Here is a 14,754-nt window from a genome sequence, read left to right as displayed (position 1 = left end):
GACCTGATGCTGGTTTTGTCCTGCAGAGGGCTAAGTGGCAGTGTGAGGTCATCCTCCGTGGGGAGCAGGGCCACCCCTGGGGCCGTTTTGGGGCGGCCCTGACAGCGCTGGGGGATGTGAATGGGGACAAGCTGACAGACGTGGCCATCGGAGCGCCAGGAGAGCAGGAGAACCGAGGTGCTGTCTACCTATTTCATGGAATCTCAGGACCAGGCATCAGCCCCTCCCACAGCCAGGTGAGGTTGGGTAACTGTCCCCGTCATGACAGTAGCCTTTTTGTGATTGTCCCTTTCTAATTCAACATCCCCACAGCTGCCAGATCAGTTTTCCCAGTACTACTTTTCAGAACCTTCAAAGGAAATAACACACTTAGTAGAAATTCTTACCACAACTATAGAAGATGCATAGAGCGTCATAACCCCTACTTTAAAGATAAAAAATTAAAAAAAAATAAAGATGAAAAGTTTAAGGCTCAGAGGTGGTAAATGGCCAGCTGGAAGTGTCGGGAGGTAGGCATTTCTTTCTTCTGAATCTCAGTTAGTCAGGACACCTGTGTGGCTCAGCAGTTAAGCATCTGCCTTCAGCTCAGGGCCTGATCCTGGAGACCCAGGATCGAGTCCCACATAGGGTTCCTGCATGGAGATTGCTTCTCCCTCTGCCTGTGTCTCTGCCCCTCTCTCTGTGTCTCTCATGAATAGATAAATAAAACCTTTTTAAAAAAATGAATCTCAGTCAGTCTTGGTAGAATGACTGATAGTCCTGATTTGCTCAGATCTGTCCTGGTTTTAGTGCTGAAAGTAGGACTTGCACTTGGTTTAATGCCCTGCTCTTGCTCCTTGAAATTCATAATTTTTCAACAAGTGTTCTGCATTTTTTGGGGTCTGGATCATGCAAATTATGTAGTCCATTGTGTTGGTCACTTGAAATCTTGGTCACCACAGATAGTCTCCTTTCTGAAATGCCTCCCTGTTACCTGCTAGATGGAGTCCACTGTTCAGAGGGACTCCCACAGTCGGGTTCTCTCCTACCACTGCTAGCTGAAGCCATCTGGTCTTTCCCACTTGGGGCTCTAGCTTTTTTCCAGCCTCCCATCTTTCTTATGTCTTTTTTTTTTTCAGTTTTATACCTTTATTTGACAATCAGCGATTAGTTCTCATCCACCTTAACAGTCTGTTGATTTTTGAAAGTGGTGACAGGTATGTAGGTAACCAGCGTGTAGAGCTTGTTTGGTAAATCTTCATCCTCGTTACGTTTTCTGGACAACCTCACGTGGATACGATATGGAACATTCCTTATTCCTTTGGCCCAGACAGCTTTGTTGAGCCTGGTGTCAATGTGCACATCTGGAGTTCCCATCTCTTTGATGGCAAATTTCTGGATCTCTTTGAGTGCCTAAGGGGCACGCTTCTTGAAACCCACTCCATGGATAGTTTGTGAATGTTGATGGTGTATTCTCTGGCAGAACGGCCCTTCTCCTTTTGCTACCCTTCTTTGCAGGAGCCATTCTGTTGGGCCCAAGTTGGAAAGGCCCATTTTTCTTATGTCTTTTTTCTCTCTGCCCCCACATTGTTCCTGACAAGTGCCTCATGCCAGAGGCTCAATCCTACCAACACAATGAAATCACTTGAAGGTTTTAAAAAACACAGATGCTTAGGCTGCTAGTAAGGGTTCCAATTTAATTGGTCTGGGGTTGGTGCCCCAGCTATCAGTAGTTTCCAGCATTTTATTTAGAAAAATTTCAAATTTACAGTAAAGTTGAAGAAATTGTACAATGAACACCCATATACTTACCATTTAGAATCTACAATGAACATTTGACTAGATTTGTTATCACAGATCCATCCTTTTGTTCGTCCTATTTTTACCCATCCATCATGGGTAGAAATTTTTTATTTTTTAATGCATCCCAAAGTCAGTTATTATGCCCCAACTACTTCAGTGTGTATATCACTAATTGGAATTCAATATTTGCTTACCATTGTATTTAAGATAGCATTTATAGACAGGAAATGCACATATCCTTTGCCATTCAATGATTTTGACAAATGCATACACCTGTGTAACCCACACTCCTATCAAACTATAGAACATAATTACTATTCCAGAAAGTTTCCTCCTGCCCCTATCCAGTCAATTTCTGACCTCACTCTGGTCCAGAGGAAATCCTTGTTCTGATTATTTTCCACCATAGATTAGTTTTGCCCATTCTAGAACTTCATATAAATAGTATACCATGTAGGCTCCAGTGTTTTATTGATTTACTAGACTTATTAATTTATTAAAATTTTATATCTTTATTAGTTTTTTTCTTAAAAATTTTTAATTTATTTTATTTTTTGGTATTTTTTTTATTGGAGTTCGATTTGCCAACATACAGTATAACACTCAGTGCTCATCCCATCAAGTGCCCCCCTCAGTGCCCCTCACTCAGTCCTTTTATTTAAATTCTATTGAGTTAGCATATAATGCAATATTGGTTTCAGGAGTAGAACTCAGTGATTCATCACTTACATACAACACCCACTCTGGTATTTTAAAGACACTTGTTAGTTGCTGCCAGAGCTAAGAACCACTGTCTTATTTCTTTCTGCATCATGGAGCTTCTTTCCACTATTGTGTGAATATTATAACTAGGCCTCTTTCGGGAATCCCTGAGTGGCTCACGGTTTGGCGCCTGCCTTTGGCCCAGGGCGCGATCCTGGAGTCTGGGATCGAGTCCTGGGTCGGGCTCCCGGCATGGAGCCTGCTTCTCACTCCTCCTGTGTCTCTGCCTCTCTCTCTATGTCTATCATAAATAAATAAATAAATCTTAAAAAAATAATTAGGCCTCTTTCACTGAAACCTGTTGCTTCTCTGTAAATGGGATGTGAAGGCTCTGGTTTTACTTTATGTTATTACAAAAGCTTGACATGCTATATGAATTTATCAATCTAAAGTACGCAGTGAAAACCCTAGTTTTCTGCTCTTATTTGCATCATAACTCATCCTGCAAAGGAAAACAGGGAAATGGGAGTATGCTTTTTATGTATACACACACACACAGACCCACACACACATACACTCCAGACCCAAAACTTAAAATAATGCAAAAAGGACATACTGTTCTTTTCTACTGTTCTACTATCCTATCCTGTTCTAGTGTTTGTATTTTTTACTTGCTTTTTCTCTATGATCAGGGATGAGAGTGGTCAGTGTCTCCCAACTACTTAATTTTATATTATGTCTAATTGCAAAACAAAACTTCCTCCCAACAGAGTACCATAAATTTTTCTCAAAAATTTTGAGGTATAATGTACATTTGGTGAATACACAAATCTTAAGTGATGAATTTTCACATACCTGTGGAGCCAAGTAAGCACCAGCTAGATTAAGGTATAGCACATTCCCAGCAGCTCATGTTTTCACATCCTTCCTTTTAATTGATAAAGTCATTTTTTAAAAAAGATCTTACTTATTTATTCTTGAGAGACACACAGAGAGAGGCAGAGACATACGCAGAGGGAGAAGCAGGCTCCCTGCAGGGAATCTGATATGGGACTTGATTCCAGGACCCTGGGATCATGACCTGAGCCAAAGGCAGACGCTTAACCACTGAGCCACCCAGGCGCCCCAACAAAGTGATTTTTAAGAAAATTTGTGATAAAATATGCACGACATAAAATTCATTATCTTAACCACTTTTAGGTATACAATTCAGTGGCATTAAGTACATAACAAAATCACTTTTAAAATTTCTTTTTAATTTATTTGTTTTTTGTTTGTTCTTACAGTGTTATACTTGCACACATATTAAAGAGTCAAAATTATTCTTAAAGTATAATTATGAAATATAACAATCACCACACTCACACTGTGACTTCTTCTTCATTATCTCTTCTCTCGAGGGAACATTCTTGCAACTTTTTCAATAATTCTCCATACTTGATTGTGTGAAAATAATTCTCCATACTCCAATGACATGATTATTTTGCTGCTTCTTGATTATTGCTTTACCATTGACTTCCCATTATGGGAGGTGAGGACTGAGCTCTCTTTCAGAGAGCTTGCCCCCTCGGACCTTTCACCCTCTTGCCCTACTCCTTATATTTATATGAGAATTTTGGTAAGATCAATATTTAGTGTTTGTATTATCTTGAACATGTAAATGATATTCACCTAGTCAAATAGCATGCTATGTCACTTCTTTCCTGTAGAACTGTTTTTTTTTTTTTTTCTGAAAACTTAGGTAATTGATGGAAACTTTGGGTGTCATCTCAAGGCTATGGTCTAAAGCTGAATAGTTGCCCTAATTCCTTGAGAAGTTGTAGGAAAAGAGACTTGAGTGGAGCCCAGACAATCTGTCCTTGCATCATTCTGGGCAACTGAGTTACACACTTCCTATTCTTCCCCACTCCCTTTCTCTCTTATTTTTTACCCTCAGCGAATCGAAGCCTCCCAGATCTCCCCCAAGCTCCAGTATTTTGGTCAGTCACTGAGTGGGGGCCAGGACCTCACAATGGATGGACTAGTGGACCTGGCAATAGGGGCTCACGGCCATGCGCTGCTGGTCAGGTGAGAACTTCTTTTAGAGCACACCAAATATATTCCCTTTAAGGAGTGGCTTTGTTGTCTGAAGTCCCCTGATGGCCCTCTGGTGTCTCTACAGATCTCAGCCTGTGTTGAGACTTGAGGTGACCATGGAGTTCATACCCAAGGAAGTGGCAAGGAAGGTGTTTGTGTGTCAGGAAAAGGTGGAGAGAGGCCAGACTGCTGGAGAGGTCAGAGTTTGCCTCCGTGTCCGCAAGAACACACGGGACCGACTAAGAGAAGGTGAGTCTGGGTAGGTAAGTCTGAAGGGGTTAAATGACTAGAGACATTGATGAGTGGCCCAGCCTAGTCTTCCCAGCCTTCTGGCAGTTCAGAACAAACTTCCATACAGGCTCTGACAGCCTTTTCCAAGCTTGACTGGAGTGAGTAGGCACTTCTTTGGCTGGATGGAGAGGCCCAATAAACCCCACTGAAAAGTGAGCATGTGGCATTCCGTTCTCCAGAGAAGCAATGGCCCCACACCTGTAAACTAAATAGGATTTTTTTAGAACTCAAGAGATAACTCATTTAAAGGGGAGGTTGAGTTGACGAAGCTAAACACAAATTCCCAAAACATTCAGACATGCATTTTATTACAACTAACTTGACTTCTTCCTTATCTCTTTTTCTGGAAGAATAGCATTGTTTTTGGTGTGGAGGAATAGTAATGATAGTACTAGAGAGAAATGAGGAGGGAATAAAATTAGGTTAATAGCAGTAACCTTACTGGGCTGAGGAGACAGGAGTCAGTTTGGGGTAGCCAGCATGGCTAGACACTGAGCGCAAAGTGTTAGAAAATAGAGAATTGCATAGAAGGTGCCCCAAAACCTACATACACATTCCTCTCAAGTTGTTGCCTGACTTCCTAAGCCATGTATGTCTAGGTCAATACTCTAAGAAATTCAGTAGATGATAGAAACTAAAGAGTTGAGCAGAAATTCAGCTCTCCAGTGCTGGGAAAACAGAAATTTGACAGGGACATCAGTAAGCAACTTGGTCTTTTTATTCAGACCAGCAACCAACAGAAACAATATAAATAGACTCATAGGTGATTTAGAAATTAGAGTTATTAGGAATTTATTTATTTAAAAATTTAAAAAAAATTTATTTATGATAGTCACACACACAGAGAGAGAGAGAGAGAGGCAGAGACACAGGCAGAGGGAGAAGCAGGTTCCATGCACCGGGAGCCCGACGTGGGATTCGATCCCAGGTCTCCAGGATCACGCCCTGGGCCAAAGGCAGGTGCCAAACTGCTGCGCCACCCAGGGATCCCCATTATTAGGAATTTAAAAAATAACTTCAGTTAATATCTTCAAGAAAAAAGAGGAAGTGATGGAGAACTTCAGAAAAGAACTGGAATTCATAAAAAGGGTGAAATGGAAATGTAGTACTGAAAAATACACTGAAATTAAGAGTTCAATAAATACACTTAATAGTAGGTTAGAAGCAGATAGAGAATTAGTGAACTGGGACATAAATAAATTGAAAATATTTAGATTAACACACAGAAAGGAAAAAGGATGAAAAATACAGAGAAAAATCATGAGACATATGGAACATGGTGAAAAATTTAATAAACATGTAATTGGAATTCCAAAATGAAGAGAGAGAGAGAATAAGAAAGAAGCAACCAAATAGTGGTACACAGTTTCTAAAACTGATGAAAGACATCAAGATTCTCTGCCAAATCAAAGCAGGATAAATATAAAGGAAACCAGACCACAGTATATTCTACCAATGTATAAAACATACATTGTACCATAGCAAGGCACAAACTACTGAAGATCAAAGATGAAGAGAAAAAAATAAGAGCATCTAGGAAAATATACTTAATTTTCTAGTATGTAACAGAATAGCTACCATTTATTGAGCACTTACTATGTGGCAGGCACTATATTAAGTGCTTTATGGACACTATTTCATTTAATTTTCACCGTATGAAGGAATAGTTATTATTCTCAATTTAAAAATAAGAAATGGAGACTCAAAAAGGTCAGTCAGATAAGATGCCCAAAGTCATATGGCTGGAAAACAGTAGAGCTGGCCTCAAACTCATAGCTTGTCTGACTCCAAAGCTGGGCTCCTCATCACTATGCGGCCCTGCCCCTTCAGGAGAGATTCAGAGTGTTGTCACATATGACCTGACTCTGGAACCAAGTGTCTCACATCCTCGAATTGTCTTTGATGAGACAAAGAACAGCACACGCAGACAGACAAGGATCATGAAGCTGAATCAGGAATGTGAAGCCCTAAAGCTGCTGTTAGTGGTGAGCAAGGGTTGGCCACACTCCTGGGTCCTCCAGGCATGGGTTGGGCTTGGGTAGCTGAGGAAGGCAGACCCTCAAACCTCTACTGTCTCTCAGTATTGTGTAGAGGACTCAGTGACCCCCATCATCCTGCACTTCAACTACTCTCTGGTGGGGACATCCTTGCCCTCATTCAAGAACCTCCAGCCAGTGCTGGCTGTGGATGCTCAGAGACTCTTCACAGCTTTGGTGAGTCCTCAAGCTGGGATCCTGCAGGGGCATGGAAGGGCCCAGAGGTCAAATCAATGAAGCACATTTTATTTCATTTCACATAATTTTATTTCAATATTTTATTTTATTGGTTCATTTCACATCATTTCATTCTTTCCTTTCCTTTCATCATATTCTTTTTTTTTTTTTTTTGTAGTTTCCCTTTGAGCAGAATTGTGGCAATGACAGCATCTGCCATGATGACCTCAGCATCACCTTCAGTTTTATGGGGTGAGTTTCTTTTCCTCACTGCTACCTGAAAATCTGCACCACAACCTGGTACTCTGTTCTTCTCCTGACCCCTGAGGGAGCTAGGCACAGAGCAGCTCCTTCAGAGGTGTTTGTGTGGCTGCCCCATTCATTGTCTTCTCTCTCCAAGGGTAGCTCCTTCCTACCAGGACAGACTTGCCACATAGAAGCCCTCAGCATCTCATGGCCTGGCTTGTTCTTTCCACAGCCTAGACGCCCTGGTGGTGGGCAGTTCTCAAGACTTCAATGTGACACTGACTGTGAGAAACGAGGGTGAGGACTCCTACAGGACTCAGGTTACCTTCTTCTACCCACCTGGCTTGTCCTATCGGAGGCTGTCAGTGGTCCAGGTAGCCAAATCCTTCTCAGACTTTGACTTTGCTTTCCATGTCCCCACAGGAGGTGGTTGACATCACTACCTCTGTTCCCCTTGTCTTCCAGAAGCAGCTCTCATGGCGACGTTGGCGCCTGACTTGTGAGTCTGACGATTCCACTAATGGGCCTGAGGGCTGGAAGTATAGCAGCTGCAGCATAAACCATCCCATCTTCCCAAATTCCTCAGAGGTTGGGCTGTCTCTCTGTTTCTCTTTTGTTTTCTTCTGAATTCTTTTTTTTTTTTTTTTTTAAATAGAAGCTCCTTCTGGGAAATGAACTAGGGGTGTGGTGGAAGGGGAGGAGGGCAGGTGGTGGGGGTGACTGGGTGGTGGGCACTGAGGTGGGCACTGACAGGATGAGCACTGGGTGTTATTCTATATGTTGGCAAATTGAACACCAATAAAAAATAAATTTATTATTACAAAAAAATAAAATAGAAGCTCCTTTTTAAAAAAAATTTTTATTGAGATATAATTCATATACCATGCAATTCACCCATTTCAGATACACAATTCAATGGCTTTTGGTATGTTCACAGAGTTTTCCATTCATCACCGTGATTGATTTTATTTATTAATTTTTTTACTTTGTTCTCTCTTTATTTTTCATTTATTTTCTTCAATTCTTTTTATTAAGTGCTTACTTTTAATTGTTATGTACATTCTTATATATTTCTTAATTTTCATTAGTTTCAATGTACTTTAATTTTCTTTCTTATTTTGGGTCCAGATTCTTCTTATAAGTATTATTTTTTTTATAAATTTATTTTTATTGGTGTTCAATAAACCCCCCACCACCTCCCCTTCCACCACCCGTAGTTCGTTTCCCAGAGTTAGGAGTCTTTCATGTTCTCTCTCCCTTTCTGATATTTCCCACGCATTTTTTTCTCCTTTCCCCTTTATTCCCTTTCACTATTTTTTATATTCCCCAAATGAATGAGACCATATAATGTTTGTCCTCCGATTGACTTATTTCACTCAGCATAATACCCTCCAGTTCCATCCACGTTGATGCAAATGGTGGGTATTTGTCGTTTCTAATGGCTGAGTAATATTCCATTGTATACATAAACCACATCTTCTTTATCCATTCATCTTTCGATGGACACTGAGGCTCCTTCCACAGTTTGGCTATTGTGGACATTGCTGCTAGAAACATCGGGGTGCAGGTGTCCCGGTGTTTCATTGCATCTGTACATGATTGATTTTAGAATATTTTATTACCTCAAGAAAAAAACCTTGCTCTCTTTAGCCTTTAGCTCCAGTTCTTTCATTTCTCCAAGCCCTAAGCAACCACTAATCTATTTTTTGTATCTAGATTCATCTATTCTTGACATTTCATATAAATGGGATTATATAGTATGTGATCATGTTTTTAAGGATCATCCATATTTACAGCATGTATCAATATTTAATTTCTCTTTGCTGCTGAATTTTATTTATTTATTATTATTTTTTATTTAAATTCAATTTGCCAATACTATATGTTGGCATATAGTATGACACCCAGTGCTCATCTCATCACATGCCCTCCTTAATGCCCATCACCCAGTTACCTTATCCCCCCCCCCACCTATCTCCCCTTCTGCAACCCTTTGTTTCTCAGAGTTAGGAGTCTCTAATGGTTTGCCTTCCTCTCTATTTTTTTCCCCTGCTCACTTTCCCCCCCTTCCCTTATATTGCCTTTCACCTTTTCTTATATTCCATATATGAGTGAAACCATATGATAATTATCTTTCTCTGGTTGACTTATTTCACTCTTACTGCTGAGGTTTATCCATTCTTTAGTTGATAGATATTGCGCTGTTTCTTCTTCTTTTTTTTTTTTAAGAATTTATTTATTTATTTGAGAGAATGGGAGAGAGAGTGACCATGAGCAGGAGGGAAGGGCAGAGGGAGAAGCAGACTCCCCATTGAGCAGGGAGCCCAGTGCTGAACTCAATCCCAAGACCCTGGGATCATGCCCTGAGCTGAAGGCAGACGCTTAACTATTGAGCCACTCAGGTGCCCTATTTCTTCTATTCTTTTCACTCTCTTTTTTCTCTAACTCCAGGTCATTTTTAATATCACATTTGGTGTGGCATCTGGTGCTTCCTTTGGAAACAAACTACTCCTCAAGGCCAATGTGACCAGGTATGCTGTGTCCAGCTTCCCCACTTTGAGGGCCCAACCCCCTGCCCAGTGTGGACCACTGCCCTATAACCATGGTTCTCCTTTCAGCTTATTTATTTATTTATTTATTTATTTATTTATTTACTCATTCATTCATTCATTCATTCATTCATAAATACCAACTGAGCACCTACCATATGCCAGGCATTGTGCCCAGTGCTGCTGGTGGGACAGAGATGGACAGGACAGCTGTTGTTCCTGCCCTTTAAGAGATTATAATTTAGTGGAAAAGATATACAGAAAAGCTCTCTGTTTCCCTTTAGTGATAACAACACAACTAGAACCAACAAAACTGAATTCCAACTGGAGCTGCCTGTGAAATACACTGTCTTCATGGTAGTCACCAGGTACTGGCTTCTAGGGCTTTAGCTCTGCCTTTATCACTGGGCTGGACATGGCTCATTGTGTATTTGTGTGTGTGTGTCTAGCACATGTGTGCATGGGTGTGTATTTGTGGGTGTTTGTATGTGTGCACATGATTGTACATCTGTGCACAACCCAAGCTAGCATATCCTGTGTGTCTGACACACATGGCCTCTTGCACTCCATCCCACTGGCACCCTCTCAGGTTGGCATTACCCATGTGCCTGTTTACTCCCTAACATACTTAGCCCAAGACCCCCTCCCAGGACACCTCTGATGTCCTGACACCTCTTGTACTTTCTTCTTTCTTCCATCAGCCATGAGGGCTCCACCAAATATCTCAACTTCACAGCTGCGGAGAAGACTAGCCACATTATAGAGCATTATTATGAGGTGGGTAGCTGAGAAGGAAGCCAGGGAGGGAAATCAATATGATGGGAATACAATAATGGGAAATAATAATGGGAGATATGCATCGGATGCCTACTATGTACTGGGCTCTGTTTCAAGCTCACTCTCACCCTATACACACACAAGCATGCACACACACACACACACACATACATAATTTTTATTTTTTATTTTTTATTGGTGTTCAATTTGCCAACATATAGAATAACACCCAGTGCTCATCCCATCAAGTGCCTGCCTCAGTGCCTGTCACCTAGTCACCCCCACCCCCCGCCCACCTCCCTTTCTACCACCCCTTGTTCTTTTTCCAGAGTTAGGAGTCTCTCAACACACATACATAATTAACTCATTTTATCACTACAATGACTCTTTGAAGGAGGAACTATCATTATCTCTAGTTCACAGATGGAGCAACTGAAGCTCAGAGAGGTTAACAGAACATGGTCATGGTCTCACCACTAGTAGTGGAAGAGCCACTCCCTAGTACCAGCCTGTCTGGCTCTCAGATGTGTGTTTAACCCCTACACTCTTCTGCTTCCCAGAAAGCATTAAGAGGCAGGCTACTTGTGTCTGTGAGGGCTTATTTAGGTGTACTGGGCTGTCAGGAGTGGGGAGGCTGTTCTAGTTGGTGGGAACAGAAAGGCCAGAGCTCTATATCCACTACTCTCCTCCCACTGTGCAGATTAACAACCTGGGGCAGAGGAGCCTCCCCATAAGTGTGGTCTTCTGGATCCCTATCAAACTGAACCAGGTGACTGTGTGGGACAATCCCCAGGTCACCTTTTCCCAGGTAAGTCTAGTTGGGTTTGGGAGTGACCCAATTCCTACCACCATAGTCCTGGTCTTTCCTAAAATCTCTGTTTCCTCTGTTGGGTTTTGGAGCCATTTTGGAGCCTTCTGGACCTAGGTCATTTCAGTTTCCATGAGGGTGGACCCACAAGCCCTCAGTTCCCTCTCTTCTCACGTGTCTCTCTTTCCTTAGAACCTCTCCACAACATGCCACACCGAGGAAAGGCCCCCCCTTCTCTCTGACTTCCTGATGGAGCTTAAGAAGACTCCAGTTGTGGTGAGAATAAACTTAGGACCATGTGCAGACCCAGCACTGTTCCCTTGGTGCTCAGTACTATCTGTCAACTGAGTGGGCTGGGTGCATGGGCATTTTCTGCATCCAGCTTAGTCATTCTCCCTTCCCCAGAACTGCTCTATTGCTGTCTGCCAGAGAATCCAGTGTGACATCCTGTCCTTTGGCACCCAGGAAAAAGTCAATATCACCCTCCAAGGCAAACTCTCATTTGACTGGTATATCAAGGTATGTGAGAGCCAAGGCTCAGTTGGGCATAGACACGATACTTCAGGGGGCCTGTGGGTCTAGCTCTCATCCTTTCTCGCTCATAGACTTCGGCAAAATACCTTGACGTTGTGAGCACCGCAGAGGTCTTGTTTGATAATTCGAAGTTTGCCCCGCTTCCAGGACAGGAGGCATTTCTGAGGGCCCAGGTATCTCTCTCTGACCCAGAGGGACTATTGGAGGGAGGAGGGGAGGCTGAGCTTGTGGAGATCTCTGGGTAAAGAGATAGAGAGAGATAGAGAAGGGAGAGGAGAGAATGAGGGCATAGAGAGGGGTTAGTCATTGGGTTCTGTGAGTGCAAGGGGTATACAAGGTCTGACTGGGGAACCCCCAGAAATCTGGAGTTCGTCATCTTCCCTGATGTACCCTTCCTCCCTCTGCCACAGACAGAAACCAAAGTGGAGCCAAATGAAGTGTACAATCCTATTCCGCTTATAGTGGGTAGCACGGTGGGGGGCCTGCTGCTCCTGGCCCTCATCACTGCTGGACTGTACAAGGTATCCCCTTTTCTTCTCTGCTTCCCTCTCCCTTGCTGGTTCTTACTCAGCAGCTCATTATTGGGTTTGACTCCCACCAAGTCACAGAGTCTGTTTCTTCAGCTATAAAAGGAGAATATCAATACCATTTTTGTGAAGGTAACTGAGTATTAACCCAATAAGGCAGTGCACTTAGAATGGCCCCTGATACAGAATGACACTACAAAGGGATTAATTTTTCTTTTCCTTCTGTTTCAGGTCTGGGTCTTACGTGTGTAGGAGGGAGGAGGGAGGGAGGAGGGGATGGTGGGAGGGCGGATGGGAGAGGAAGTGAAGGAAGGAAGGAAGGAGGCAGGAAGTACTTCTTCCTTCTTCCTTCCTCCTCCCTCCCTCCCCCCTCCCCTTTCCCTTTCTTTCTTTCTTTCTTTCTTTCTTTCTTTCTTTCTTTCTTTCTTTCTTTCTTTCTTTTTCTTTCTTTCTTTCTTTCCTCTTTCTCTCTTTCTTTCTTTCTTTCCTGGCTCTAACATCAATGCCATCTCTTTCCCTGCCCTGTTTTCCCCAGGACTCTTATGCTCTGCCACATTGTCCTCTGTGCTTCCTGGTCCCTCTGGCTCCCCTCCTGGTTGGCATGGCCTTCACCACTTCCCTGGCTTCAGTGGCTCTTACTCTTCTGTCTTTGCCTCCACAGCTCGGCTTCTTCAAGCGGCAGTACAAGGACATGATGAGTGAAGCTGGTCCCAGTGCTGCCCAGCCCCAATAACAGCTCCTTCCCCATTGAATGGCCTCTCCTGCAGCAAGTAGGACTTTGGTTAGACCAACACACAGGTCCCCAGGCTGTTGGACAGACTCATCGATTAGGAGAGTGAGGTGGTAGTGTCTCATTCAGGAAAGAACAGCTTGGACTTCCATTCATGTGTGTGTATGTTTATGCACGTGTGTGCATAAGCATGTGCATGAGTTGTGTGCTGGCTCAGATGTCTCTTGCATGGGGATGAGTGCTTTCAGTACAACCTCTCAGGAAGAACGGAATTGCTCGGGCCTCCTTGTCTGTGGGTGAAGGTGCCATTGGGCCTACCTCCTGAGAGATGATGGCAGCTTTTGTGAGTGAACATAAAGGAAAATGCTCTTGCTGAAGAAAGAGGGACCTCCTTTCATGAGCGAGGACACAGACCTACAGGATCCTGTGCAGCTGGATGGAGACCATATGGAGGAACTATGGTAGAGCCAGGATCTGGTCAGTTACCGGGAGCCTGTCCACCCATTCCATACTAGAGGTCCAATGGACAATGGTGTACCTCGCTTTATCTATGCATTTACTTATTATTTTAATATTACTTTTATTTTTTAGAGAGATAAACCTGTCCATAGTACAAAAATCAAAAGATGTGCAAGCATGTGTGGTGAAGTTTCCCTTCCATTCTGGTTCCCAGCCATTCAAATCCCTCCTAAGAGGCTGTCAAGGTTATGTTTTGGGGTCTCTGCCACAAAGATTCTAGGTATATGCAAACACATACACACAAACTTTTTTGCACAAATGGAACAGGTATTATTTATGCTGTTCTGGATCTTGCTTTATTCATTAATATAGCTCAGATATTTTATATCAAGACATAAAGTATTTTTTCATTCTGTTATTTAGAGCTGCATAATATCTCATTGTGTGGGTGGATATAAGGTATTTAACCGGTTTCCTTTGATATATTATTTCCAACCTCTAGCAATAACAAACAATGGTGAATTAATAAATTGAATATATGTCAATTTTGTGTATGTGTAAAAATAATTTATAGGATATATTCTCAGAAGTTTGAGTTCTCCCAGAAGCAAACCCAAGATACAAATTTGAATGAAAGAATTCTTGTTTATTTAGGAATGACCTCAATAAATAGGGGAGAGATGTGAGCTGGGAAGGAAAGTCATCCAGTAAAGAGTGTATTTTCAAGAGACACCACTGTGAGCCCCTGAAGCCTAAACCCATTGGGAGTTCTGGGAGATAGAATGCAAACCTCAACATCGTCCCTCTTGAAGACAAAAGGAATTGGAGTATGTATACAGTTGACCCTTGAACAATGTGGGGCTTAGGGTCACTGATTCCTCACACAGTTGAATATCCATGTGTGACTTTTGACTCCCAGAACTTAATTGTTAAGCCTTACTGATAACATAAACTGTCAATATCTAATTTGCATGTTATATGTATTGTATTATGTGTTCTTATAATAAAGTAAGCTAAAGAAAATGTTATTAAGAAAATCATAAGGAAGAAAAAATAACAT

At 42.2% G+C, this 14,754-nt stretch overlaps 1 protein-coding gene across 3 annotated transcripts in view; it reads left to right on the top strand.

Annotated features, from left to right (window-relative positions):
- ITGAM (integrin subunit alpha M) overlaps positions 1 to 14,748 on the top strand; it is a 55,549-nt gene extending 40,801 nt beyond the window's left edge. Inside the window, exons 14-30 of one of the 3 annotated variants that reach the window (XM_038539734.1) lie at positions 27 to 236; positions 4,421 to 4,551; positions 4,646 to 4,809; positions 6,682 to 6,836; positions 6,933 to 7,064; positions 7,243 to 7,316; positions 7,543 to 7,684; positions 7,776 to 7,898; positions 9,762 to 9,841; positions 10,144 to 10,227; positions 10,561 to 10,636; positions 11,337 to 11,444; positions 11,637 to 11,720; positions 11,850 to 11,963; positions 12,050 to 12,151; positions 12,389 to 12,499; positions 13,167 to 14,748. In XM_038539734.1, the coding sequence (XP_038395662.1) occupies positions 27 to 236; positions 4,421 to 4,551; positions 4,646 to 4,809; positions 6,682 to 6,836; positions 6,933 to 7,064; positions 7,243 to 7,316; positions 7,543 to 7,684; positions 7,776 to 7,898; positions 9,762 to 9,841; positions 10,144 to 10,227; positions 10,561 to 10,636; positions 11,337 to 11,444; positions 11,637 to 11,720; positions 11,850 to 11,963; positions 12,050 to 12,151; positions 12,389 to 12,499; positions 13,167 to 13,238 (1,962 nt within the window). In that variant the 3' untranslated portion in view covers positions 13,239 to 14,748. The remainder of the gene's footprint in view (positions 1 to 26; positions 237 to 4,420; positions 4,552 to 4,645; positions 4,810 to 6,681; positions 6,837 to 6,932; positions 7,065 to 7,242; positions 7,317 to 7,542; positions 7,685 to 7,775; positions 7,899 to 9,761; positions 9,842 to 10,143; positions 10,228 to 10,560; positions 10,637 to 11,336; positions 11,445 to 11,636; positions 11,721 to 11,849; positions 11,964 to 12,049; positions 12,152 to 12,388; positions 12,500 to 13,166) is intronic. The other 2 variants (XM_038539735.1, XM_038539736.1) reach the window with 2 other exon arrangements.
- The last annotated feature ends 6 nt before the right edge of the window (positions 14,749 to 14,754 follow it).

The sequence above is a fragment of the Canis lupus genome, chromosome 6 (genome assembly GCF_011100685.1).
Source record: "Canis lupus familiaris isolate Mischka breed German Shepherd chromosome 6, alternate assembly UU_Cfam_GSD_1.0, whole genome shotgun sequence".
Lineage (NCBI taxonomy): Eukaryota > Metazoa > Chordata > Mammalia > Carnivora > Canidae > Canis > Canis lupus.
This window is presented reverse-complemented; position numbering and strand designations above follow the sequence as displayed.